At 28.2% G+C, this 27144-nt stretch overlaps 2 protein-coding genes and 1 long non-coding RNA gene across 6 annotated transcripts; all 3 read right to left on the bottom strand.

Annotated features, from left to right (window-relative positions):
• Positions 1-19: 19 nt before the first annotated feature.
• On the bottom strand, positions 20-2354 carry LOC145185642 (cell division cycle protein 16 homolog). The gene has a single exon (XM_080061605.2). The coding sequence runs from the start codon at positions 2151-2153 to the stop codon at positions 321-323; it is 1833 nt and encodes a 610-aa protein (XP_079917731.2). The 5' UTR covers positions 2154-2354; the 3' UTR covers positions 20-320.
• Positions 2355-2465: 111 nt separating this feature from the next.
• LOC149884100 (uncharacterized) lies at positions 2466-4091 on the bottom strand. Its single transcript, XR_016455357.1, has 2 exons — positions 3453-4091; positions 2466-3105 (listed from the first exon to the last, which is right to left on the bottom strand). It is a non-coding gene; the product is annotated as an uncharacterized LOC149884100 (long non-coding RNA).
• Positions 4092-7399: 3308 nt separating this feature from the next.
• LOC145185253 (uncharacterized) lies at positions 7400-26734 on the bottom strand. 4 transcript variants are annotated; one of them, XM_090097004.1, is made up of 22 exons: positions 24876-26734; positions 23938-24100; positions 23181-23301; positions 22581-22685; positions 22208-22286; positions 20327-20434; positions 20063-20134; positions 19070-19120; positions 18790-18918; positions 18495-18707; positions 18077-18366; positions 17931-17982; positions 17274-17846; positions 16721-16964; positions 16444-16625; positions 16093-16200; positions 15476-15830; positions 15272-15303; positions 15095-15164; positions 14882-14949; positions 14655-14762; positions 7400-8659 (listed from the first exon to the last, which is right to left on the bottom strand). In XM_090097004.1, the coding sequence occupies exons 1-22, from the start codon at positions 26592-26594 to the stop codon at positions 8507-8509; spliced, it is 4995 nt and encodes a 1664-aa protein (XP_089953130.1). In that variant the 5' UTR covers positions 26595-26734; the 3' UTR covers positions 7400-8506. The 4 variants fall into 4 exon arrangements, with proteins under 4 accessions (XP_089953130.1, XP_089953132.1, XP_089953133.1 ...); XM_090097003.1 differs by having other exon boundaries at positions 8370-8659; positions 15095-15161; positions 24876-26687; XM_090097006.1 differs by lacking the exon at positions 19070-19120.
• Positions 26735-27144: the final 410 nt, after the last annotated feature.

Consider the following 27144-nt stretch of genomic DNA (forward strand, 5'->3'; position numbering starts at 1 on the left):
AATGAACAACAACATCCAATAAATTGTTTGATTATATTTTGTAATTCTCTTTTGTTATACAGCTGATAATAAAAGCAAATCAAAAATTAATACTACTAAGCAAAAATTATATTTTAAAGAACTTATAGAATCATTTTTTTACTAGCTTTTTACCAAACACTTCAAAAATGATTAAATTAGATAATTATTGAAAAAAAACTTAAATCACTAATATGTAATACATGGGCTGATAATAAATATTATTACAATATTTAATATTCAAATACCTAGAAGTCTAACTTTAACATTATGTGGTATAAACACAAACAAATTAACAAAATCTATATAGATATATTTACATTTGAAAGATCTAATGACATACACAAACTATCACTCATTTCAATAGTTGATGATTCAAGCATTTCTATTAATGGAGTTGCATTATTTGAAGCACAACTTAAATCAATTGATGAAGAAGAAAGCCTTGACTCAGATATATCACTGAAAACAACTTTTTCATCAAGCAGCAAATGGTCTTTAGAATGTGATAGACAATCAAGAGCTTGTTCAAGGAGTTGTAGTGTTACTGTATCATGCTTTTTTAATGCTAATGATTTATGACAACTTTCTACAGCACTCTTAAAATTTCTCTTTAAAAAATAACATAAAGCAATAGATGCATAAGTACTTGAACATTTTGGATTTAACAACAGAGATTTCTGATAAAACATAATTCCTTCATCAAATTTTTTTAATTTACGTGAGACATGACCAAGATTATTAAAAAGGGGTTCTATTATGTCTGATGCATTACAATCGATTTTCTCAATTTTTTCTAAAGAGGTTAACAAATATATCTCAGCTTGCTTATACTCTCCATTTTCATATCCTAGCACTCCTAGCTCAATTCTAATATGTAAATCATCAGGTGATATTGCAAGTGCTTCTTTATAAAATTTGCTAGCAAAGATAAAGTTATTTGAAAGAGAATATTCCAAGCCCAAGTACAAGTATGGCAGATGAGATCCTGGCATTAATTTGGATGCACTAAAATAAGCAGAAATAGCTTGATCACGCTCTCCTTCACTGGCATAACTATGCGCAAATCCCAGCCATGCTGGACCGAAATTCATATCTAATGTAGTAGCCTTACTGAAATACTTTCTAGCAGGTTCATTTTTTTTAACTAGTAAGTAATATGATCCTACAGCAAACCATGACACTGCTTTACTGGGATAACTATTAACTAGTTTATTTGCAATATGATAAAGCTCATTCTTCATCTTAAACTCAACTAAGCATGAAATGTATAAAGGCAAACATGATTCATGCAAAGGATCAGCTTTATAAACAAAAGACGCTAACTGAAAAGCCTCTTTGTAATGATAGCTGTTAAAATACTTTTCAGCATTGCATACAATGTAATCTAAATTATCTTTGAGTAACTCCAAATGTAATGGAAGCTGTTCATTAACTCTCAATGAAAACTTATTAATTTTGCACCCATAAACAACTTTGAGCAATTTTTCTTCTTCAGCACTACATTGTTGAGAAAAAGGAAGAGTTTGAAGGAACAAGCATTCTTCTGAAGTATTCATGATATTGTGGGAAACAAGATAGTTAAATGCTTCAAAACAATAGACATCATGTTGAAGTGCATCTTTATAGCATTTAATGGCAAGTACCTTATTTTCAAAACTTTCATGTATCATTCCTTTGAGAAGGGCTATCGAACTTTCAAGTTTTCTATTACTACCATGAATAGAAAAAACTGATGAGTTCCCACTACTACTATTGTTTCTCTCAACAGATGAGTTACAAGTACCCCCATTCAGACTTTTGTAATCTAACTTATCATTCGTTTCCGACTCCAATGTTTCTAGGGCTGATTTAAAGTCTTTTTCTTCATATAGACACCGAGCTGCTAAGTATTTAGCTGTTGAATTCTTTAAAATAAGACCATTTGTTTTAAGGAGATGGACGGCTCTAGAAAACTGTTTTGTTAAAAAAAACGCATGAGCAAGCCAGAGACAATCTTGAGGCTCTTTTTTTGATAATGTATATACCTTATCAGCCCAAAACAAGGCTGTATTGTACATATGCTGATCAATATATTGACGAACAAGATTTCTCAACTGCGACAGATCAAAAATCGCGCCATCTTCTTCCGACATTATTTTTTGAATTTCCTGCGAAACCTAAATGTCGAGACCGAAAGTTTCGAAATGCATGTTACGAACTCTGACTTTTTTTTCAAGGTCTGTGACTTAACTATACGTTCTTGAATTTCTAACATACAAATACTATTTTATGGTGTCATTCTCTCTTTTTGTTTTTTTATCCATGTAGTATGTGGAGGTCATCTCTGAGTAATTATATCTATATAATAATATCATGTTTTACACACACACACACGCGTGTGTATGTAAATAAAGCAAGGTGTGTATAAACACACAAAAGATACTTAATTAACAAAAAAGCAACAATAATTAAGCAGTCATTAATTTTCTTGAAAAGTAGTAAATCTAATGGAAAATTCGGAACAAGTGCATATAACTATCAACAAAGAAATAAGTTATTTGATAAAAAAAAGTGCAGCTCTTTTCTCTGTCTCTCTCTTACTCTCTCTCTCACACTCTCTCTCACTCTCTCTCACTCTCTGTCTTTCTCTCTCTCTCTCTCACTCTCTCTCTCTCTCTCTGTCTTCCTCTGTCTCTCTGTCTCTCTGTCTCTCTCTCTCTCTCTGTCTCTCCCTGAAAAAATAATAGCAGTAATTTAAAATCAAAAAATTAATACCAGTATAAATAAAAAATTGTTTAACAATAAATTTCATATATCAGGCGTTACCATCAACAACGTATGATATTTGTATTATAAAAACAATTTTGTTTTTAGGAATCTGTCCAATAGAATCCACTGTGTCTAGGTAAATCGCGAGGATCTGATATTTTAGAAAAAATGCAAAAGTTTTTTTGAAGTTGATTACTAATTTCCGTAGTATCAGACAACACTGTACTAACTTCGATCTTTCTTCAGGACCAATGCCTACCAACTCGGCTAAAAATCCATATATTTAAGTGTAATTGTCTGTGTATTGAATCATGGGATGTCTTGCGGGACCATATTCTAAACATAATATTATGATATATATATAAAAACAATAATAATAATAATAATAATAATAATAATAATAATAATAATAATAATAATAATAATAATAATAATAATAATAATAATAATAATAATAATAATAATAATAATAATAATAATAATAATAATAATAATAATAGTAATAATAATAATAATGATAATAATAATAATAATAATGATAATAATAATAATAATAATAATAATAATAATAATAATAATAATAATAATAATAATAATAATAATAATAATAATAATAATAATAATAATAATAATAATAATAATAATAATAATAATAATAATAATAATTTTATATATACACTTACAATATTAAATAAGCCAATCTTTTGTTCAGCCATCAACTGTGTAAACAAGCATCGAAAGAATGATGGAAATAGTACCTTTTTTAGTTTTCCAAAGAACCAAAATAAGTAAGTGATTAACAATCAGATCAAATTTGTTAAGAAACTAGTATATCCAAATTTTAAAGAGACTTATAAAACACTGTCTAACTTATATTTTAAAATGTTAAATATAAATACATAACATGATGCAGATAATCCTACCAAATCAATTACGTTTAATCTATATTTTTTAAATTATATTTAGATGCAAACATTGGGTTCGTAAATGTCGTTGATCTCGATAGAAAATCTTTCGAAGAACTTAATCTTAATTATTTCATTTGCTGTGAACAAATATTTTTTTATAATTTGATTCTTCCCAATACTATCTTGCCAATAATAATTGTGGTAAAAGCGCACTGTTAATTGCTGTAACAACAATTTTTAATTTTCCTAATCAACCATCTTTCTTAAATTTAAAGAGAAAACAACCAAGAATCAGACTCCATTTACAAGATAAAATTAACAATAAAGTTGAATTTATTGGAAGCAATGAAGTTGAAACTATTAGTACAAGTAATGTAACAGCTGTCAAAACCTCTTTTAGTTATAAGCATTTGTTATCTCAAATAAAGATTTGTCGACTCAAAAGTTAGAGAACCTAAAGTTAAAGCAAATACTCTTAATAAAGTGTGATGATTCAATAGAACATATCATCAATTTATCTAAAAGGTTTTTAACAAACACACACCTGCAATTTTTTGAAAATCAATTACGTATAAATAACCGTGTTAAAAAAAGGAAAACGTTGTTCTGTTAAAGATAAACTTTTAGCTTTGAGGATTATTTATCGCAGTCTACAAGATTTCAAAAGCTAAGAAGAGTTTTTTCATTACCTGCTAGAAGCAAAATCTTTTGGGAGCCTAGAACCTGGATTTTCCAATAAGGTTATGGCTTTACTAAAAGTTTACTTCAAGTCGACTTGTATTATCCATTTAATGTTAATTTTATTTTTTAAGTATTTAAAAAAAAAAAACAACAGATTTCTTAAAAAAAGTTTTTTTTTCTCAGTATCATCAGCTACTTATTTAGTATCTAAATAGGGAATATATATTTAAACTAATAAGAAACGAATAAAGTGATATGTGATTAAAAAAAATTAATGCAAAAGCTGTGTTACAATTACATCCATATCATTACAAAAGTATATTAAAGAATGATTAATGCAAAAGTTAATATATTTCATTAAGTTGCGTTTTATTAAGATTATTTGGTCCCGCAAGACATCCCCAATGCTATGAGCCTAAAATTACACTATTTTATTGGGAGTTGGCAGGCATTGCTAAGGACCACTGACGCACAGCTGTGTTAAAAAAACAGTAATACACTGTTATCATGAAATCCGATATTGCCAACCTAGCTGACCCGAGAATGCCACTTATATGGGGTGATAATTTTGAAATCTTTTAGGTCTGCGGGATAAAAATGACTTTGAAGTTACAAAAATGGAAACAAATTTACTTTATTTTTTGACGTAGCAAAACTGCTATAAAATCCATACCATTAATCATAGACCAATAAAATTTGGTGGCATTGAAGCCTATGCCACCAAATTTTATTGGTCTATGATTAATGGTATGGATTTTATAGCAGTTTTTTGGTTTCGGGAGTCAAAACTGTTATTCTTAATTGAACACTACTTACAGCATATGCACCTTTTTCTATATAAAACCTTATATGACAGTGCTATTAGTGCCTCAAAAGTATTCTTTTAACTAAACCACTACCTTTGAAGTTAGTAGAGAAATTTTCACAGATTTTTTGATGAAAATTCTAAAAAATCTTGTCGTTTTTTACTCTAGTATATTTGTGCTTATTCTACACATAAATTTTGCCCTGAGGATTTGTGAGCAAAGTAAAGAAATGTTTTGAAAACCTTTTGCATGTGATCTTTAACTGGTCAACATGTATTATGTGCTGAAAAACCCATTTCATACATAAAAACAGCTAAAAATGCCAAGAATTTCCTTAGTGCTTTGTTTTCAAAATCATTATCAAATGTACAAATTGTAAAGTTCAATAAATTTACAGTAACAGTGAATTACTTTCTAAAATTTATTCAATTCTTTTTTATTCTTGTAATATCTTTACACTCTTTAACTTATTTGACATGAAATTTAAAGCGCCCCATATAAGTGGCATTCTCGGGTCAGCTAGGTTGGCAATATCGGATTTCATGATAACAGTGAATAACTAAAAAAACAGACTTAATTTATTAACTGGAATTGCTCAAGAAATTAGTAAAAGAAATATTTGTGAAAACTAATTTATTTGTTTCTATGAGAGATTCCACAGAGCGATTTTACAAAGCGATTCCATAGAGTGGTTCCACAAAACGTCCATAAACCGAAAATTCTTTAGACGTTATTTTAAGTGTTCAAAAAAAATAAGTAAATAAAAAAAAGAGTAGTATCTGTATGAGTTGCTTTTAGTAATAAAAAATGATAACTATGTGTGTTTAAATATTTATTTATACCGTTTATTTTCTATTTATGTAAATAAGAACTTTACTGCTAGAGTGGGCTGTGAAAAGTATTACAACTTATAAAGATATAAATGATATTGTTGATTATTCACCTACCATGGTTACAAATGCTCTGAAGTTTGAAACAAAAACGTAAAACAAGGGCACTGGGACATTTTAGCATAGATCTTGTTATACATAAGGGCCTCTAAATCCTCAAAGCATAAAAACTTTAGACATTATACTAGCTTATGCATCAGTACTATGATTCAGTAGTATATTAATATTATTGTTATCATAATAGTCAATATTGTTTATGTAAAAATAAGCTATTTATTACCTAATTCTTTACTATTATAATGACGAATGTTCATAAACCTAATATTAATTTATGTTTAATTGATACTAATTATTCAAACTTAATCTAATGAGAAATAATTATTTTGATACAATTTTACAGTTATATCTATTAATTAGAAGCATATTTCTTACTTTATCTGTGTAAATAAAGCTGAACACACTTTCAGTGCGTTGAAGAAGGTAAAAAATTTTCACCGTTCACTACGTTACAAGAGTATTTAAATGGGCTGGCAATTCTCAATATAAACTCTTGCGTGCAGACTAGGTTTTTCATCAGCCATTACCACAATTGCTGCGACAAATGTCAGAAAAGCATTTCTGTAATTGAAGTTGTCTGAACATTTATTGCGATAAATGTAAGAAAGCCATTTCTGGAATAAAATTTGATGTTTATTGGAGTCATTGTTTTTATTTTTTCTCATTAACGATGTAGGTGGGAAGTTGTAACTACGCGACATACAAAAGGCCTCAAAATACTAAAGCGGCTCGGATCTCACCCAGCCTCTGTAAGGGTCTGCTAAATACTAATCTGTCTTTTTACTGCAAACTCCGTTTTTGAATTTTGAATGTACCTAAGAAATATTTAATGACTGTTTACTTTTGAACAATAAATACTTATGAGTTTGAGAAGTTTATTATTTTAGAAGCTGAAAATGTTTTACTAAACTTAAAATGAATTAAAATAAATTATTATTTTAAAATAAATTATTTTTTTAAGGCTTTAACAATATGACTAAAAGGAAAGATTTTTCTTTTGCAAAAATAAGATAATACACTTTATTTCTAAATACTTATAAATTAATTTTACTGAACACAGCTGTATGTTGACAGCTGTACATATTTTACTGAACACAGCTGTATGTTGACAGCTGTACATATTTTACTGAACACAGCTGTATGTTGACAGCTGTACATATTTTACTGAACACAGCTGTATGTTGTATGTTGACAGCTGTACATATTTATGCCACTTGCGATTAAAATTGACTAGATACTCAATAACTATGTTTATCTCAAGTGATATTTTGACAAATAAAAGTATGTATTTAATAAAAGAATTTTATTTCGTATAAAGCGACACTTTATATAAGAAACAGAAACAGAAAAGTGACAGCCATTATGGAAACTTATATACAAGATATAAATATGAAAAATCTATCAAAACTTAAGAAAAATATTTACAATAACGATAATAGGGTGCTACAGAATGAGCTTACAGAAAATGATTAAAGAACTTTTTTTTTAAAGAAAATCTTTGAAATTTAACAAGAAATAAAATAGGCTTATTTACAAGAATACAAAAGTAAATAAACAGAACTGAACTAAATCAGAAAATGGTTAGATTTCTCAAAATAAAATAAGGAAATATATAGTTTAAAAACGAAGTGTACAAAAATGCATATAAATACTTTAAACACTAACTTCACATTCTAGTACAGGGGAGACAGTAGTAAAACTAGGTCATAAAACTTCAAATGAAAGCTTTTTTAACGAAATTTAAACCATACGAAAAAAAAAATTAAGCCGAAAATATCGAAAACGTTTTTACTCACTCAAGCACTTTAACAACGTTAAAATAAAACTGCCGTATAAAAAAATATGCACAAATCTGAAAGCCCTTGCGTGTAATCGCAATACTTAGAGGACTTTAGGATGCAGCTCAGTTGTAAATTTAACCCGATATTTGAATAAATTAAATATTTTTAACACAGAAATGCTGTTTACTTAAAATATGATTTTAATGAACGTTTTTATTTGCTTGTTTTTTTATTGTTAAAAAAAGAGAAATTATTTTTTTGTCTATAGTTCTAAGAAAACCCTCATCAAATTACTTTTATAGCTATGTATTCTTTAGCAACCTTTTTATGCTTAAGCAGCATCATTGATCTTTACAAGAAAGAGTAAGATCTTCACACAAAAAGTGCCCTAGAGCTGAGTAATAATAAAAAGTTGAGCGCTAAACAACGTTTTTTGTGTGTGTGTGTTTAAAACTAAAAGAGAGAAAACGCGGAATACAAAAACTTTTAGGCGTTTTATTCAAGATGCGTGGTTGTGCAACACTACATCGTTGCATTTCTGGTTGACAGGACAGCGCACTTTGTATTACTACATCGGAGTGCATATTTTTTGGAGAGCTGTTGAAATGTTAAGCTCAATTAGTGACCTTGTATCTACCTTTCCAAAACGATACTTTTCCTTTGCTGGCCCTCGATTTACCTTTGTTAAAAGAATCACGTGTGCTACGCAGTTCTTTTAATTTCTTCTTGATTTCATTGCGATGCTCGCTGTTTAAAACACCCAGCTCCTAAAAAAAAGTAACGAAAATTGTAAAATGTATTCATTGTATTTCCACAAACTTTAATTGGCTTTTTAGAACCCTTTGACACTTGCAACAGAACTACTAGGAAGGGCCGATTCTGGCTCATTAACCATATGTGAACCATTATTTTTTTATTTGGTGCAGGAAACCAGCACGCCATATCATATCATTTAATTTTTTTTTTTTTTCTTCATATATAATTCGTGACGTAATGAATAGAAAAAGTGAAATTTTAAATATTTTTAAATTTTTCATGTTGTGACGTCAATTTTCTTTTCATGTATTTTTTTGTAATTTTTTTAAGTTTGATTCAATTTTTTTCAAGTTATCGTGAATTTTTATTATGCGTACGTGCGCTTAGTTTATGCGTAAAAATAGACCTGACCAAGCAGAAAATAAAAGCTTCCAGATTGACCCACTTGGGCGTCCCCAGAGTTTAATGTAACGACTAGCCTCCTCCCAGTAGAAACACTAGGCATAGAGTCAGCTTCTCCCAAATTTCTATAAAACGAGATGGTGGTTGTTGAAGCAATTGAAGCATTGGATTGGTATAATAATCCTGACGAATTGTTGTTGAACGAGCTTATTTTAGAACCATTCCACGAGGATAAGTAAAAATCTTCCAATCCAGATGATGAAAAAATGCACTTGCTGTCGTTATCATACCCAACAAAGTGAGTGTAGTTGCTTGCATTATAGGGTGTCCAAGGACTGATTACAGTACCATTTCCAGGAGGTTAATTTCCATCGTAAATTTTTAATCTGGATTCCCACCAGTTTCTAGATGCTCCAATGATGTGTGCTTTATTATATTTTAAATAAACACCATTACCCTTACCTGCAGAGTTTAGAAGCACATACTCGTTTCCGTAAGTTGTGCTTAAATATCTAAATGTTCTTGAGTACAATACCTCCCGCTTGCAATGCGCTATCAACAGAAGAGATGATTCTAACAGCTCGATGATACTTTTTACTCAGCATCAATCTTTTCTCCTTCTTAAAATCAATCTCTTTTTGTATCTTGGATATTTTTTGAAGACAGTAATTATGTCCTTCATCCACAGGAGCGCATTGAAGAACTGGGTATAGATTTTTTTTTTATTAATGTCGCACGAATTATATTTCATTTTATAAAAATAAAGAAATTTTATTTCATTTTAGAAATTTGATAAAGCAAAGACTCTCCCTTTTTTTACAATGACATCATCTTTGCTATTGTTGTGAATTTCCATGACAATATTATTCTTAGACTCTGCAATGATCATATCATGATTAAAATAATCCAGCTTTGCTTTTATTCCCTCCCTTAACGTAACTAATGCTGCTCCACTATAAATATTTATCCCTATGATTGGATAAATCTTTCAGTGCTCAAGTTTGTTTAGTTTTATATCTTTTTTAGAGAAAATCTCAAACACTCCTTTTGAAAAAACAGGATGGAACTCTAAATTATCATACCTTAAAGAGTTTTTTTTTAGAATCTCTAAAAAGTTAATATGATTTTGAAAAGCATGACTGTTCTGTCTAAACATCTTTCGATGATTCATATCAATTCCCTTTCCCCTTGAAAATTTATGAAGTGCTGAATTATTTCTTAACATTTTATAATGTAAAGAAATTTTTAACTCAAAGAATTAAATTCAAAAAAGGAATGCTAGAAAAAGGAGAATTGGGTCCTAGCAATAAACCAGATCCAACCGATTCATAACCTCTTCAGCTTCTAATAAACAATCCATCTCCACCTACAGAATCACTCTTCACCCAAGGTTTCAAAAACAAACCTGATCCTGCTGCCGCCATTTTCATTCATCTTTCATTCTTTTTCACATACACTACTCCTCTACCTGCAATTTTATCAACCATAGCAGAACCAGCAGACAAACTGATTCCTGCCAACAATCCAGTTGCTAATGATGGAATGACACTCGATACAAGAGTTTTACCAATAGCACCAATTAAAGGAAGAAGAGCTCCTACAAATCCTCCTTCTACTTTTGAGTTGTGCATAATCTGTCTTTTACTCAATTTTATTTCTACTCCAGTTCCGCTTTTAAACACATCTAAAATCTTGTTCAACTGAGCTTTTGTCACTGCGAGCACGTGCTCTCCGTATAGATCCTGATTTGAAAGTCTTACTGTTGTTGCTCCATGTGACTGAACCGCCTTTTTTATCTTTTCAGCCTCTCTTTGTGGAATATTCACTTTAATATTTTTGAATAGATTTTTTATATAAACGAAAATAAAAAATTATAAAGAATTTTAACAGTAATTCTTTTCAAGAACTTTACTTTGAAAAAGAATTGTTTGAAATAATATCATACAAAATGGAGGATATCCTTTCTCTGATGTGAAATCTTATGATAATATCCTCTCCTCTAAATTCATCAACCTCCCTTTTTGATCTAAAATTCGTGTCTCCATGCTAGAAATTTTATTTACCACTATCAGCAAGTATATCAAATGAAGAGGTTTTTCAACAATTTTACATCCTGAAGGAACTTCTGCATAAAAATCAACCTGATATTTTGTTCCTTTATCATCACTGGGTTTGGCAAATTTCAAAGTAGCTCTCAACGTACTCAAGTTTGTACCACTCACCACTTGTCCAGAATGTATTTTGGATTTTTTGCCGTTTCACCTTGAAGATAGTCATTTAATTCCTGAATTTCATAACTTCCTTCTGGGATTTTTATGATATATCTATTTGATCTTCCATCTGGACTGTAATCAAAAACATTGTTTGTATTGTCAATGTTTGGAAAGCTGTGATAAGTCTCTAACCCCACTAAAGCTATCTCATAATTTTTGTTTGCATCAAGTTTGATTGGTTTTTCAAAGTAGGTTTTAATTCTACTACTTTTTGAAGTTGCTAATAAATAAAATCCTGACATTTTTATATTGTAAGATTTTTTCTTTCTTAAGCGCTAAGCCATTACAAGTCTGGAATATAAAAAGTGTCAAATCTGCTTCTATATTTTCCATTATCTTTTTTAGAGGATAAATCAATCACTGCAAATCCGAGAGGCTCTGACCAACACTGTTTGCAAAACCTTTTAAACTCTTCTTTTTTCATGTCACTCGAAACATGGTCTCTATAAATATGAATCACATTCTTAGAATCTTGAGGAAACTGCAAGTCGTCGAATATCATCAAATTGTTTTTATTCGCATCAAGATCTTGAGGATCTGGCACATCTTCAGACGTCTCAAAAAACTGACACTCGATGTTGGTTTTGTTACTCCTTTTTTTTAAATTTCCTTGATGATGAAATCAGTACTTACATCTAATTTTTCAATCTCATTTTGAACTTTGAGCAGTTCAAGAATGACATCTTTTGGCAATTTTCTCTCGAACGATCGCTTCAGAATTTTATACTCTGGCTGAAAAAGAGATTTTCCAAAAACTTGCAAGTTGTTATAATCCAACCATCCTGGTCTCAAAAGCAAATTCAATAGCAAGGTTGTTTTTCCACATCCAGACTTTTCCAACAATTACACCTTGTATACTTTTAGGTAATAACTCATTATTATTTCTTTTACTTTTATTTATATTCCATGACAAATCAATGATTTTTTTTACAAAATTTTTATTACAAAAAGAAATTTTTTTATTTATAAAATAAAATGTACTGCGTCAAATGTAAAAAAAGAACTGAAACGATAAACTTAAGAAATTCTATAAGCAAAAACAATAAAAATATGCTCAAAGGAACTTGCACCGTCTGCGGAACTACAAAAAACAAATTCATCTCAGCTAAAAAAGGAGGAGATTTGGTCAACACAATCAACTCTGTCACTAACAAACTCAAACTACCGTGGGCAAAATTCCCTGGAGAGATGCATCTCTTTTGTCCAATTTCAATAAAAGGCTCACTTCTACTGATGCATATAAAGATTGAAGCAAGCCTGTTGACAGGGTGGATAATGCAGCCTACCATCACGACCTTGCTTACAAGTATTTTACAGATAAAAAAAAAGAGAAATGAAGCTGATAATATGATGATAGAAGAGATGGATCCAAAAAAGAATCCAACACAGCATGAAAAAATAGAACAAGGAATTATAAAACCTATCATATCCTCTAAAACAAAGTTTGGGTTAAGCTCTTTAGAGCACCCATATGGTACAGGTGCAAAAAAAAACTACCAACAATCAATGAAAAAGAAAAAAATGAAGAAGTAAAATGGACTGATCAACTTGCAAACGAAATTTATTAACCAGTTATTCATCATTTCAGAAGAAAATTTATTGTAAATGATATAGATGAAATATGGGCTGCTCATTTAGTTGACATGCAATCTTTTTCAAAATTCAATAACAGTATAAAATACTTACTCATGGTTATAGATGTATTTTCAAAGTACGGATGGATTGTACTATTAAAAAGTAAAACTGATTTTGATGTATCTAGTGCTTTAAGTAAATTCTTTAAAGAAAGAAGGTGCACTAAAATGTGGGTGGATAAAGGAAAAGAATTTTATAATAAGCATGTAAAAGTGTTGGGCATACAGTTATACTCAACTGAAAATGAAGAAAAAAGTTGTGTAGTTGAACGATAGAATAGAACGATGAAAGAAAAAATGTTCAAGTACTTTTCAGCTAATAATACTAAAAAATATATAGACATTTTAGATGAAATAGTAAACAACTACAACAACACTAAACACTCTTCAATTAAAATGACTCCAGTTGAAGCTAGCGATAAAAAGAATAAGAATATTGTCTTGTTTAATTTAATTCATATGGGTTCAAAGAACCTGAATGGAGATGTACAAACAGAAAGACCTAACCCAAAATTTTCTATTGGTGACAAAATTAGGATAACTAAAAAGAAGTCAAATGTTGAAAAAGGATACACCCCAAGATGGACTGAGGAGGTTTTTACTGTACCAAAAATTCAGTACACATACCCACCCACATAAAATAACAGACAATAACGGTGAAGAAATGCAAGTTACTTTTTATGAACAGGAAATGCAAAAAACTAATCAAGAAATATTTAGAATTGAAAAAGTTATTTGTAAACAAAAGAACAAATCATTAGTAAAGTGGTATGGGTATCCAGATTCATTCAACTCATGGGTTGATAATAAAGAGCTGATAAGATTGCAAAAATAGATGCCCAAGTGGGTCAATCCAGAAGTTTTTATCTACTGCTTGGTCAGGTCTATTTTTACGCATAAACTAGGTGCACATACATATAATAAAAATTCACGATAACTTGAAAAAAATTGAATCAAACTTAAAAAAATTACAAAAAAATACATGAAAAAAAAATGACGTCACGACATAAAAAAATTTAAAAAATATAAAATTTTACTTTTTCTATTCATTATGTCACGAATTATATATGAAGAAAAAAAATCATTAAATGATATGATAAGGTGTGCTGGTTTCCTGCACGAAATAAAAAAATAATGGTTCACTTATGGTTAATGAGCCAGAATCGGCCTTTCCTAGTAGTAACAGACAGCTGTTGATTGCTCATCATTTAAATTTATTCTGAAACAAGTTCATTATTAGTATTTTAATCTCAAATAATTAGCCTAAATATTAGCCTGAAAGTACATATAATCAGCTTAATAACGCCCTCATAAACTTCCAATTTATATCAAACTCTTCATTTATTATCATTAAGAACAACTGCTGGAAAACATTACAGATAATAAAGATCAAAAGAGTAAATTCATTTAAATATGTAAAAACAACTAAGAACATTCAAACAGCTCAGAAAAAAAAAAGTTGTAATAACTCTGATACATACTAAAGGAGAACAAAGCACTACAGTTATCTCACATATATGCATCAATCAAAATTGAGACTTTTTTACTGTTAAAGTTTTTACATGTAATCTTATATTACATAAGATAAATATTAGCGGGTGATGATTCTTCCGCTGACTTTTGCAAGCTTTTTTTGTAAAACTGCATCCGAATGTTTTTTCTTAAAGAAAAATGTTTGAAAGGAAAAATATTCTTACTTTTAGTAAGCTTCCTTTAAGAGCAAGAAAAGCTTGCCCGTCTACATTGTGTTGTTTAAAACTGTTGACGTACTGGGATAGGTTCATCTCAACCAAATATAAACCAACCTGATGTAATTAAAGAGAGACTTTAAGTTACTTCTACAATTTCCTTTTACTTTGAAGAACGACCAGAAAATAAAAAAGAAAAATAAGATAATATTTTTCTAAAAAACTTTAAATCAAACCTGTCCAACATCCCACTCAAATGGATCCTTTCTGGAACCATGCGGTAGTGATTCATCTTCATGTTTAACTAAAATTTTGAAGCAGAATCATTTAAAATTATTTCAACAATCAGCAATTATAAACTTTTACTTGACTAAATAAAATAAATCAACTAATTCAAAGGAGACAAAGATAAACATGAAGCAACAAAAAAGCTTTTTATTTTGACTCACAGTCTAAACCACCATCTACATCAATAGCTCTTTCGTTAATCTTTGAAGAAATGGTTACTTTCAAATCCTCCTTAAAAAGAGATGAGACTGCATTACTCTAAGTAAACATGCAGTTAAATTTTAATCTAAAGCTTAAATAGCATCTATTGAAATCAAATTTAGAACAAATTAACCCACTTTTTCTGTAAGCTCTACTGACATTGACATTTCTAAAAAGAAAAAAAACATCAGTTCACTAGAGATTTTTAGAAATTTGAGTACAATTATATTAAATTACAAATTTTAGATTTTCTCAAATTTATATAAATTTATAACTTTAAAAAACTTATAACTAATAAATTTATAAAATTTACAACAAGTAATAAATAGCTTTAAATCAACCTTTATCAGCAAATGGTACTACTTCTTCATCAGTAGCTGAGTCATTTGCTCTTTCTGGTTCATTTGCATCATTATGAGTTGCATTAGTTATTGATTCTTTACTTTCTATCAAGACATCTGAGTGAGGAGAGAGTTTATTACTACTTTGAGGTGATAAGTTTAAACTGCTTTGAGATAGCCCTTTCTTGCCCTTTTTGAAGACTTTGGGAATATGAAAGGCAAATTTATTTGATTTGATTTTCTCTGGCTTTTCAGCAAGATGAGAAAGATCAGGGGTAGAAGTAGCATGAAAATGTTGTTTTAAACCATTCTGTATTTGAGAACCAGTTGGTACCTTACTTATGATTTCTATATCCTTTTTAGTAAATAAAAAAATGAACAAATTACTAATACACCGTATTAGCTTTCAGTAAACTTTAATAAACTGTTTATTAGAATTAAAAAAACATGATGAAAAAAAAAAAATGATAATGAAATATAATGAAAGTAATTACAGAAAAAAAGTTATAACTTCTCTTTTTCAATTATTATTAAGAAAAATAAAAAGATTAAATCTTAATTATCAAGAAGAAAAGATTAAAACTTTTAATATTAGAAATAAAAAGTAAAATTAATACCTGAGGTTCATCTACATCAGATGCTAATAACCATTGAATTCCTTGGGACGGTTTTGAGCCATTTTGTATATGAGAATCAGCTGATACTTTTTCTTTAAATTCTATATCCTTTTTAATAATAAAAAAAAAAAAAAAAAAAAAATTATGAACGAATTGCTAATTCAACATATTAGCTTTCAGTAAACTTTAATAAACTTTGTCAAGTAGAAATTAAAAAACATGATTAAAATTAAAAAGGTAATATAATATAATAAAAGTTATTATACAAAAAAAAAACAACTATGGTATAATTTTTCTTTTCCAATTTTAAGAAAAAAGGTTAAAACTTCTAATGTTAGAAACATCAAAAACCTGAGATTCATCTACTTTAGATGCTAATAACCCTTGAATTCCTCGAGATGGTTTTCTTTTTGCGTTGCTAGCAGTTCTCTTATCATGCAAATATTTTATATCAAGTAAAGATGTTTTTGGTATTACTGAAAAACTGTAACTTCTCAACAAATTATCTTGTGTATTTTTTTTAGCTGTGCTTTCTATAAAAACATTCATACAATAACTGATAATTAAAACTATTAGGTGATTAGAATTATAGGAAATTTATTACAAAAAAAAAAAAAAGCAGACATACCTAGGCTAATATTTTCATTATCAAGGACTGACTCATTGAAATCAATATCTTCAACTATCATAGATTTTCGCAAGTATGATGTATCCAATTTAACACTAGGTCTACGATTATTTGAAGAATCTAAGAAATCAACTTTGTCAGAAGCATTGGTTGCAGAGTCCACTTCATCATCTGAAAAACTATTTTCTGACCAATTTTTTGACTCAGCAGGAACCAACTTCTTTTTTGGTGAGCGGTCAATAATCTAGCATCACAATGTAAACTTATGTTGTATAGGGGTCTATCACTGCTAATACAATTTTCAAACTTATTCTTTCAGTTACACTGTAAAAATCTTTTTTTCTTTTCTCTTAATCTTAAAAGTGTTTACTTTAATTTTATGGCAACAAACAAAAAACCTTTATTCAATATAAATACCAAATTTACCTCCATCAACTTTGAACATTCATAATAACTATTTTTTAACTTTATAAATTAAATCTAGTTACTAGAAAGATTTTCTTTAAGGTAAAAACTAATAAAAAAAACAAGTTTATTGGGAACAAGCACCTACCATTGCAGCAATTTCATCAGCTTTTTCATCAGTATTTATTTGCTTCCATTCACTATCTGAAGTGTTAATCATATGGTTATTTGTTGTAGACAAGAATGACATTTCATCTTCAACATCTTCTGCAATAATCAAAAACTGTCCTTCATCATTACAACCAGCATCAACATTATCTTCAGGCAGAGAGTCAAAATTTTCTGGTAAAATAATTAATTGAGTTGAATCATCAGTTGATGTTTCATAAGATTTATGCAATGATAAAGATGCAGCACCCATATTATCTTTTTTTACATTTTTAGAGCCATCCTCATTTTCTACAACTTTCATAGATACTTGTTGCTTATCTAAGATATCAATTTTATTTATAATATGTTGTGAAATTTTCAATCCTTGTGTTGAGTTTATCTCATCTGAATTAATTTCTTTTTCAATTAAAACAAAATCATCAACACCAAAATCTTCTTTCTTTTCAGTTACCACTTGTTGATCAACTTCATGTTTTTTTAAAACCATAATTGGAGGAACCTCATTAGCTGCATGAAACTTGTTTTGATTCATGTTACTTTTTGAAATAATCTAAATAAAAAAACAAAAAAACTTTCACTTCAAAACAAGTCTAAATTCTTCAAAGTTACAACTAAAAAATCTAAAAAAATAAACCTCTCTTATATTCCTTGATTCTAATACTTCTTCTTCCAATACCTCAATTTTACTGGAATAACAAAATTGCTCAAATTTAGACATCAAATACAACAAAAAAAGAGGTTGATTAACTTGATGCTAAATACATTTCAACAGATACTTACTTATTTTGTATAGTAGATAAATCTTCAAGTTCTCTAATCTTTACTTTGAGCTCATTTATTTCAGTTATTTGTTTTGTATTTTTAAACTTCAAATCATCCAATTCATTTTTTAAGGTATCAACTAAAGTGACAGCTGCCTCGTAATCTTGGAGCTGCTGCTTAAAATTTTTAACTTTCTCTTTCGCTTTTTGGTGATTATTTTCATAGATTGCTACACTTTTCTCCAGTGTTTGATGTTTATCAAAAAGTTCTTGATACTTTGCATTGTAAAACTTTTCAAATTTTTCTGACTGAAAAAAATTTTTAAGTTGAATACATTTTTCCTCTCTGATATTTGAAACTAGAAAAAGTGCAGCTTTATGATTATAAATACTAAATTAAGACTGATTAAGAATCCAAAGATTAATAATTGTGAAACCTGTTCATTATAGTTACTTTCTTTTTCTAAAAACAAAGCCCTCTCAGCCTCTAATTCAGTTTTTAACTTTTCAACAAGTTCTGTGAGGTTCTGCTTATCTTTTTCAGATTGATCAAGTTCCATCTGCTTCTTGTTTACCTCATTTTGAAGAGAAGCTGTGACTTCTGCTGAACTTTTTAACTGAGCAACATTTTCATCTATTTTTAACTGTAGCTTTAAAAATAAAAAAATTTAAAAGTCATGATAGCAGAAATCAGATAATGCCAGTCAACAAAAAAAGTTACATAAGAGATACCTCAACAATCTCTTTATCTCTGTTTATAGATGAGAGTTGCAGTAAGCTTTCTTCTGAAGCACTTAATCTTTCATTTGCTTCCTTAAGATTTCGTTGCAGTTCCTCAACTTTATCATTCTTTGTACCTTTCTTTTGAAGAGGAGAAAAAAAGAAAAGAAAAAAAAAGGTGATCAATCATTAAAGATATTCATGATTTGGACATAAATATTTTACAATAAGCTCACTTATTGAGATTGCTGGGGTTGAATATGCAACACACAAAAAAAATTCAGAACCAAACCTTTAGTTTGATTTCATTTTTAAGCTTCCTGCCGCCACTGATAAAGGGTGACTAGAAATTTTTTTAAAATTGTAAAACAAGCTAAATATCATTAGTTTTAACTTCTAGTATAAAAAAACTAGGCAGAAAATTGTTCTTTTAAAAAACCACACTGAGCTAAAGGCTTAGTTTATTGTGTATATTGTGATTTCACTAACTGTTCAAAAAAATGTTAAATATAAAAAAATAAAAAATCAACTTGTAAATTGATACCTAATTACTGCAGTGGATGGAAAAAAAAAAATCATTTTGGTTCTTTATTGTTAAGATTACAAAAAAAATCTTGTTAAAGTATTTAATGTGAACATAACTAATTTTTAAATTCAAATTCAAGTTATGGAGTAAGAAAAATGAAATTTTTAATTGCATAAAAACAGAAAGGTATTTTATATACTAATAATTACAAAAAACATGCTGTCCAATATAAATTAAAATTTTATGTTATTTATTTTATATATTGTTTTATTACATTTATTGCAAAAATGCTATGATAGTATTGTATGCATGCTAAATTGTAAACTATGAACCCTGAACAAATTTTCAAAAAAAAAAATTTCTTTTATCTTGGGTACAAAAGTCATTAAATGTTTTACTGAGCAAAAGAGAAACAACTTGGTAATGAAACGTTGAGAGTAACTAATTATGTGGGTATTAAGGGTTAAAGTGTTTTTCCAAGATTCTTGATAATGAAGTAATTACAGCATTTAAAAATTGGAAGAGATCTGCATACAACTCAATTATATTGAGGTACATAGTAGGTAAGTATGTATCTTTTTAAGTGCATAACAATGTTTTTAGTTCAAAATAAAAGCTGGGATTTTCATCTTTAGTTTTGAAATGGTTTACCTTTTTTCTCTAAAGTTATTGTAGAAGATTAATGATTGTGTAATAATAATAATTTGGTTTCAAACTTAACATCACAACAAGAACAGTGAAAATAACAGTGAAAATGACCTCAGTCGCAGCAGCCAGTTTTTCCTTGGTTTCTTTAAGTTCATGCTCTGCTGCATATGCCCTCTCTTCAGCCTGTTTTTAAAATGGTACAATCAAAACAAAACATTTGGTAGAAAAAATTGGCTTCACTAACACTATTATTTTTTTTTTACTAAAAAAGTAAAGAAAAGTGGAGAAAAGTAAACAAAATCGTTTTTTGATAACAATCTCATGAAATATAAATTTTCTAATTAATAACAACAATTTTTAAAAAAAGGTGATAACCTTAAGCAGTTCTTGTTTGATCTCGTCAACAATACTTTCAGCAGTGATAGCTCGTTTTTCAACTTCCTCCATTTGTTGAATGACATTATTCATATCTTGAATAAAGTGCTAAAAGATAATAGTGAAACATCTTTAAGACAAAACATAACAGTATTTATAAGTTATACACAATGAAAAAAGTCATGATCTAAAAAGTTGCATGCTAAAGGATAATTTTGTTAAGAACATTGTTACATTGTTACATTACAAATTTTCCTTGAGGTTGTTTGCTACATTAGTAACAAAATATTCTTTTTAAACTTACAAAGTAAATATTGAAATTCATTTAATATTTACAAACTGGAATCAAAAATTTTTAATCTTAGGTCTAATAAGCATTTACAAACAATTTGCAATTTTTGTATCATTTAACAATTATCTTTTGTATTATTTATCAATATCTTTTGTATTATTTACAATTATCTTTTGTATCATTTATCAGTTATCTTTTGTATTATTTTATTTTTGACAACAAAAAAATCAATAATAACTTGGTGCAGTTCTTTTATATTTACACATTAAAAAGTTTTATAGGCATTGAATAAAAGTTTTTTTTTTTTTTTTTATTAACTCTATGATTTTTTTTGAATGAAAACAAGAAAAAAGAAATTTTATTTGCATAACAGATTTCAGATGAAAGTCCTGAGCAACTATTTGAACAACTTTTATTTGTATATTCTCAAGTATTTGAACACAATTTTTTAAAATAAAATAAGAAAGTAATAAAAGAAAAAAAAAACAATAACAACCAAAGATGTCTTAACTCAATTTACAAGTCATTTCTTTTTAAAAGAATGATCACTTTAGATTTTCATTTCTTTTTTAAAAGCATTACCAGATTTTCTTAACAAAAAAAAAAAAGAAAAAAAAAAGTGAAACAAGAAACAAAAAAAAAAAGATTTTTTGGAAGGTTTGACTTTTCTTACACCTTTTCAAAAGAAAAAAAATTTCTTACCTTTTCAAAATAAGCTGTTAAAACTAACCACATTTTTATTAAGCAAATATTAAAAAGAAAACTGTGCAAAATTTAACTGTTGACTTATCATAAAAAACTTTTTATTTACTAACACACACCATCATGTTAATGGACTATATTATCATGCTAATGAACCATAAGCAATGGAAAAATTAACAAAATTTGTGTCACTATTCTTTGCATGTTTACTATCTACACAACTCATTTAAGTGAGAAAAAGTTTTTTGAATTAGGCAATTATTTACTCAATTTTTATGCAAACTTAATACCAATATGGTTTTAAAGTCATATTTACTTTGCACAAATAATTCAGAGCAAGATGTGCCATTAAAACTCCAACAAAGTGATAAGCTGATGATAATGTTAAAAATGATAAATATGTAACTATATTTTAAAACAGTAAAAAAAAACAAAAAAAAAAAAAACATGAAATCCTTTTTCAATCTTTGATTATATTTCTCATATGATAAAAATGATCAGATTTTTGTTTAATTTAGATTAACAATCATTTTACAATACTCTTATAATACATTTTTCTAATCTCCATATGCTTTAGCAAAAAATGCATAAATAAGAATTACAAAAGTTAAATATTTAAATACAAATAAAGAAACCAATAAACTTTAAGAGTTTTATTTTAACAATTGAAATTTCTGAAATTTCACCAACAAGCAACAACTTTTTTTCATTAAAAGTGAAGATAAACAATAAAAATTACTTTTCTTAAATCAAATTTCAAAAAGCAGCATCACCTTTTTTATTTTTTTATTATTCAATTTTGATAAACGTTTTTTTTTTTCAAATAGACTTTGCAACTTTCTATTCATAGTTAATCAGTTGATGTTAGACAATCAAAATAAAAATACCTGTATTTCAGGGTTATCTGCCAATGGTGAACCAGGAGCAAAGTTTGTTCGGCGAGACTTGTCACGCCCCATCAGAAATCTGAATTCAATTGTAAGTAAAAATGATTGCTAATTACACTTTCTTTTTACACTGAAGTAAGTTTTCACAAAGAAGTTCCCTTTATATAAATGAGCATAAGTAAGAAACATTCTAACATTTTTTATAATTATTCTTATATTTCCCTAAACTTCATTTAAAATATATAGAACAGCAAAAAGTGATAAAAAGGTGGTCACTGATAATTAACTCGTAATAACCCAGCACAAATTTTTTTAAATATCATCAGATTAACAAATGACAATAAATTCAACAAATTAATACGAACTATTCTACCTTACTGTTCCACTGGTATTTTTCAGTGTTTGTGCAGCAAACTGCTGGGTAACACCCACCAATGAAATACCATTAACTTCTAAGATTTGATCATTCACTTGAATTCTATCAGACAAAAAATTTTTTGGAGATTTGTTTGAATTTTTACTTTAAAATTGAAAAATTGCAATATACCAGCAGCTGTTTCACAAAAATTATTAGTTCAAATTTTATCAGAAATATTTTTCAGTGTGGGAGAATAATGGATGATAACTTTTTTATCTTGCATTATGATAAACTTATAAGTTATTTTTATCATTAACTGAGTAGTAATTTGAGATCATTAAAAAATTATTTTATAAAAAGCTATACTTTTTTTTTTTTTTTTAATATATAGTATAGTATTTAAATATATAGTTTTTTTAAATATATATAAAATATATAATTTTATACCAAAACTATCAACTATTAACTTGGTAAGTTATTGATTTTTGTCACAAATACTTTTTGTAATAAAACTAGCAAACTTACAGTCATGTATAAGTCATGTATATACAGTCATGTACTTGGTTTATAAAACTAAAAAAATTGAAGATTAAAGAACTAAAAACAGTAACAAACCGGCCATCTTTTTGTGAAGCTCCATTTTCAGTGAGAGTTTTAACAAAAATCCCCAGCTTTTCTACTCCAGTTTCAGTGCCAACTCCCAAGCCGATAATACTCAATCCCAATCCTTTTCCATCTGAAAAAATATTAATATTATAATGTTAATTTTTTTTTTATTACTAATGTTGCTTTATGCAATATATTTGTTGGTTTAAATTTTTAATGAGTACTTGTAATATCTCTGGACACATATTCCATTTTTACTTAAGTTACTTGTCTTAGTAAAGACAAAAATTCTTCAATCATAGTAAACATTTTTTGGCCAAAAAAACCTTTTTAAAATAAAAAAAAAAACAAACTATAAAATAGAAACCACTCAATATATACCTCAAAAGGGCAGTTTAAGACTGTTTTGAGTGTATAAAAACTTTGTTTTACATACAAATATAGTGAATAATATATCAATGGGGACGTAAAATAAAATGAAATTCTTTAGAGAAATGTTCTTTGACAATTTTTTAGGACAGTAAGTCCTGAAATCCAGTTTTTTATTCTGGATAATATCAATTATTAAATTGAAAATTGCTAATAATAAATTTTAAGTTATTGCTAAGTAATTAATTTTACTAAATGATAGTTAATTGATCATTATTTACTTATAAAATATATGGTGCTTAGGTATTAATTAAAAGCACAAGATAAGTAACTTTGTAAAATAATCTGTTATTGTTGGAAAACCACAAATAATTGTCAAGAAGTTTACTTTACAAACCTTTCTGCAAATCAACTGAAAAGACATCCATTTTGTCGACACGCTTTTCCAATTCCCATTCAGCAGACGATGCAATAGGATCAATTTCTGCATTAGCCCGATCATATTCTGCGGCCCCATAAGTGAGAATTGAGTCAATTAAATTTTCATCACGGAATAAAACCTAAAAATAAATGTGAAATAGTTTGATCAAAACCACAATGCAGAGTAACATAAAAAACATTTTTTTTATAAAATGAAACTTTTACAAAAAATTCTACACAAGTGATCTTTTAAAAAATAGAAGTGATCTTTTAAAAAATGAAATGAGTCTTACTGAGAAAATATAAGCTTTAAATTTGGCAGTTATAAATATGGATGGTTCATACAGGAAGACTGTGAGTAATAGTTCATTTTAGAATTATACAGTTTCAATTTTGAGGGGTTTGGGTTATTGAATAGGATTTATGCAATATATTGTCAAATGATAGACCTGATGATTTTTTATCTGTTGCATTTTTTTTTTCTTTTAACTAGATCTTTTCAGTTCTACTGAATTGTTGCAATTAAATTTGTCTTTACAACCAATGGATCAGTATTGCATTTATGATCAGCGTAATAATGTTTGCAACAACTACAATTAACAAGATATTAATACCAGCAGCAACTAATTGTTTCATATACTACCATAAAATGAAAAGTAAATCCTAACTTTTATCAATGAAAACTAAAACTCATCTCATTTATTTGTGACAATGGTTTTAGAACTGTAGTTAACTCTTGCAGAGGAGATTATTTTGGAAAGAGAGGAAGGGGGGGTTATAGCTAAAAAAAGATGAGAATATGAAGACAAAAATATCAGTAGAATTGGATTGGGTTCATGTTAAAATTAGTGATTTGAACTTCATTAACAAAAAAAAAAAAAAAGGAAAAAGAAATTATACATAATAGAAACTTACATTTTTTTTGGGCCCACTTTTTAAATGTGTTGACAAACTTGATTTTGCAGGTGGTGGAGGTAGAATAATCTTTTCAACCTCATTATCAGAAGTTTCATCTTCTGTATCAGTGGTTTGATTGCTACAAATAGAATCACTTGCTGAATCAGCTAAATTAAGTGACACATCTAAATCAATGTTCTCATGATGAACTTCTGCAACCTCAAGATCATCAATATTTTCTTCTACAGTTTTTTCAGATTTATGTAAATTTGGTTTATCTGAAATATTTGAAATATTTTCCAGTGAAGAACGTAACTTGCTAAAAGGTTTTTTTTTAAATGAGTTTAAATTCAAATAGTTTAGAGGACCATCTGTTAATTCAGTTTCACTGCTCTCAGAATCTGTTAATGCTTCATTACTTTGGTCATCATTAGTTGAATTAATCAAATTTTTATTGTGATCAAACTTCAAAGGCAAATCTTCTGATGGTACTTCATTACTTATAAACTCATCAAACCTTTCAACTGCACTTTTTCTTATATTTAGGATTTCAGAGCTTGATGCATGAGAACAGTCATTACTTAAAAGTTGCTTTGTTTTACTAGTGGAATTATCTTCTTTAAAACCTTGATCATACTGAACAGTCTCAGAGTTAACAGAATTCCAAGATAACTTATTGTCTTTTGGTAGATTTTCTATAACTTCATGCTGATCCAATTTATTTGTAAGATTAGATACTTTAGCCTCAGGTATTTTTTCATCTTCTGTTAGCATGTCATCTAAACGCTCTTTTAGAGATTTTCTTTTAGTAGTAATTAACTGATTGACTGAATGTTCTTTTTCAATTCTTTTCAAACGATCAAGTTGCACTATATTTTCTATTGGAAGCTCATATTTTTTGGAACTTGCTTCTTTTGTGACATTTATTTCATTAAACGAATTAGCTCTTTGATCTTCATCTTGTAAAACAGGTGCAAGAATAGAATTGACATCAATTATACTAGCTCCAATTGGAAGAGTCCCATTTTCATGCTCAGTATTATCAAAACTACTATCTTGAATTGTATTATTAGATGTAGATGCATTACCTATTAATATTTTATCTAAGTCTAATTTACTTCTTAAAAGAGGTTGCTTGTTGTTTACAAGAGACTCAAAACTTGAGTTACGAGTCAACTTTATTTCTTTTTGCTTGTAAATTTCAGAATAAGGCCTTTCATTTCGCTTATTTGGTGCTGTCCTTAATTGAACATTGTTTGATTGATTGGATTTGTCAAAAATTGAGCGTAATTTTCCAACATCAACAATGTGTTCTGTTTTTTCAGTGTTATTTTCTGCAATAAGCGATGAATGATTGTTACTGCCTGTACTTAAACTTTTTTCTAGAAGAGGTTTACAGTTGTTAGGGGACACCACTATTTGTCTTCCAGTATCATTTAATTTCAAAGACACTCCGTCGTTTTCATCAGTACTTTTACTTGGTCCATCTGACTTACTATTAGAGTTAGCGATGTTTCCTTTTGGTTTAAGTGAATGAAGTAAATTTTTATACTGAAAATTATTACTGCTTAAACCACCGCTACTATTATTAGATCCTGTTCTTGGATTGCTCCTCAACAATCTATCGTTATCTTTCAATGAGTCTTGATACAAGTCGTTAGCCATATCTTCCTTTAAAAACATTAACAGCTTTTTAAAAATGCCATATGCATCACTTATTAAATAGACCGAAAGCATCCGTAAAAGATATGAACAGCAGCCATATTTTCATGGAATGTTTTGGTGCCATTGAAAGTGGAATGGGGTGAGGAGAGAAATACTTCAAACTCTTCCTGGGTGACTAAACCTTCGCTAATACTTACACAAAAACGAAAAAATAAATTGGAATTATTAGATTTAAAAGAATCATTTAGTTAGGACGGATTTAATAAGCTTCTTTACTTAATAGAGCTTTACTTTGTCCAATTAAAATACACTTTTCCATGGTAGTTCACAATTTGATTCTGTATTTATAAATGAAAAAAAAGGATTTAAAAAAATTATATATTCAGAACTATACAATTATACTCTTTTGGATTTAATGAAAAAATATATTTTTTTTAATATCACTAAACTTCTGTAATATTAACTGTAAAAATAACTAGCGAGTTTTTTCAAATTGTTTTAATATAATCTTGTGCGCCGTGTATTTCGCTTTCATTCTATTAAGATTAATAACATCAAAGACATTTTGATGGAAAAAAGCTACATAAAAGACAGATTCTTGCAAAAAAAAACCATTAAGGTT

The sequence above is a fragment of the Hydra viridissima genome, unplaced genomic scaffold, assembly GCF_058129835.1.
Source record: "Hydra viridissima isolate aposymbiotic clone 2 unplaced genomic scaffold, HvirCarnegie_v1 scaffold_9, whole genome shotgun sequence".
NCBI classification, from domain to species: domain Eukaryota; kingdom Metazoa; phylum Cnidaria; class Hydrozoa; order Anthoathecata; family Hydridae; genus Hydra; species Hydra viridissima.

Bases quoted from the DNA above. Each gene is read 5' to 3' on its own strand.
- LOC145185642 (XM_080061605.2), bottom strand. From the start codon at position 2,153: ATGTCGGAAGAAGATGGCGCGATTTTTGATCTGTCGCAGTTGAGAAAT.
- LOC145185253 (XM_090097004.1), bottom strand. From the start codon at position 26,594: ATGCTTTCGGTCTATTTAATAAGTGATGCATATGGCATTTTTAAAAAG. The intron at 24,101-24,875 runs GTAAGTTTCTAT...ATTTATTTTTAG, and splicing joins AAAGTGGGCCCAAAAAAAAT to GTTTTATTCCGTGATGAAAA. The intron at 17,983-18,076 runs GTAAGTATCTGT...TTGTTATTCCAG, and splicing joins TTATCTACTATACAAAATAA to TAAAATTGAGGTATTGGAAG.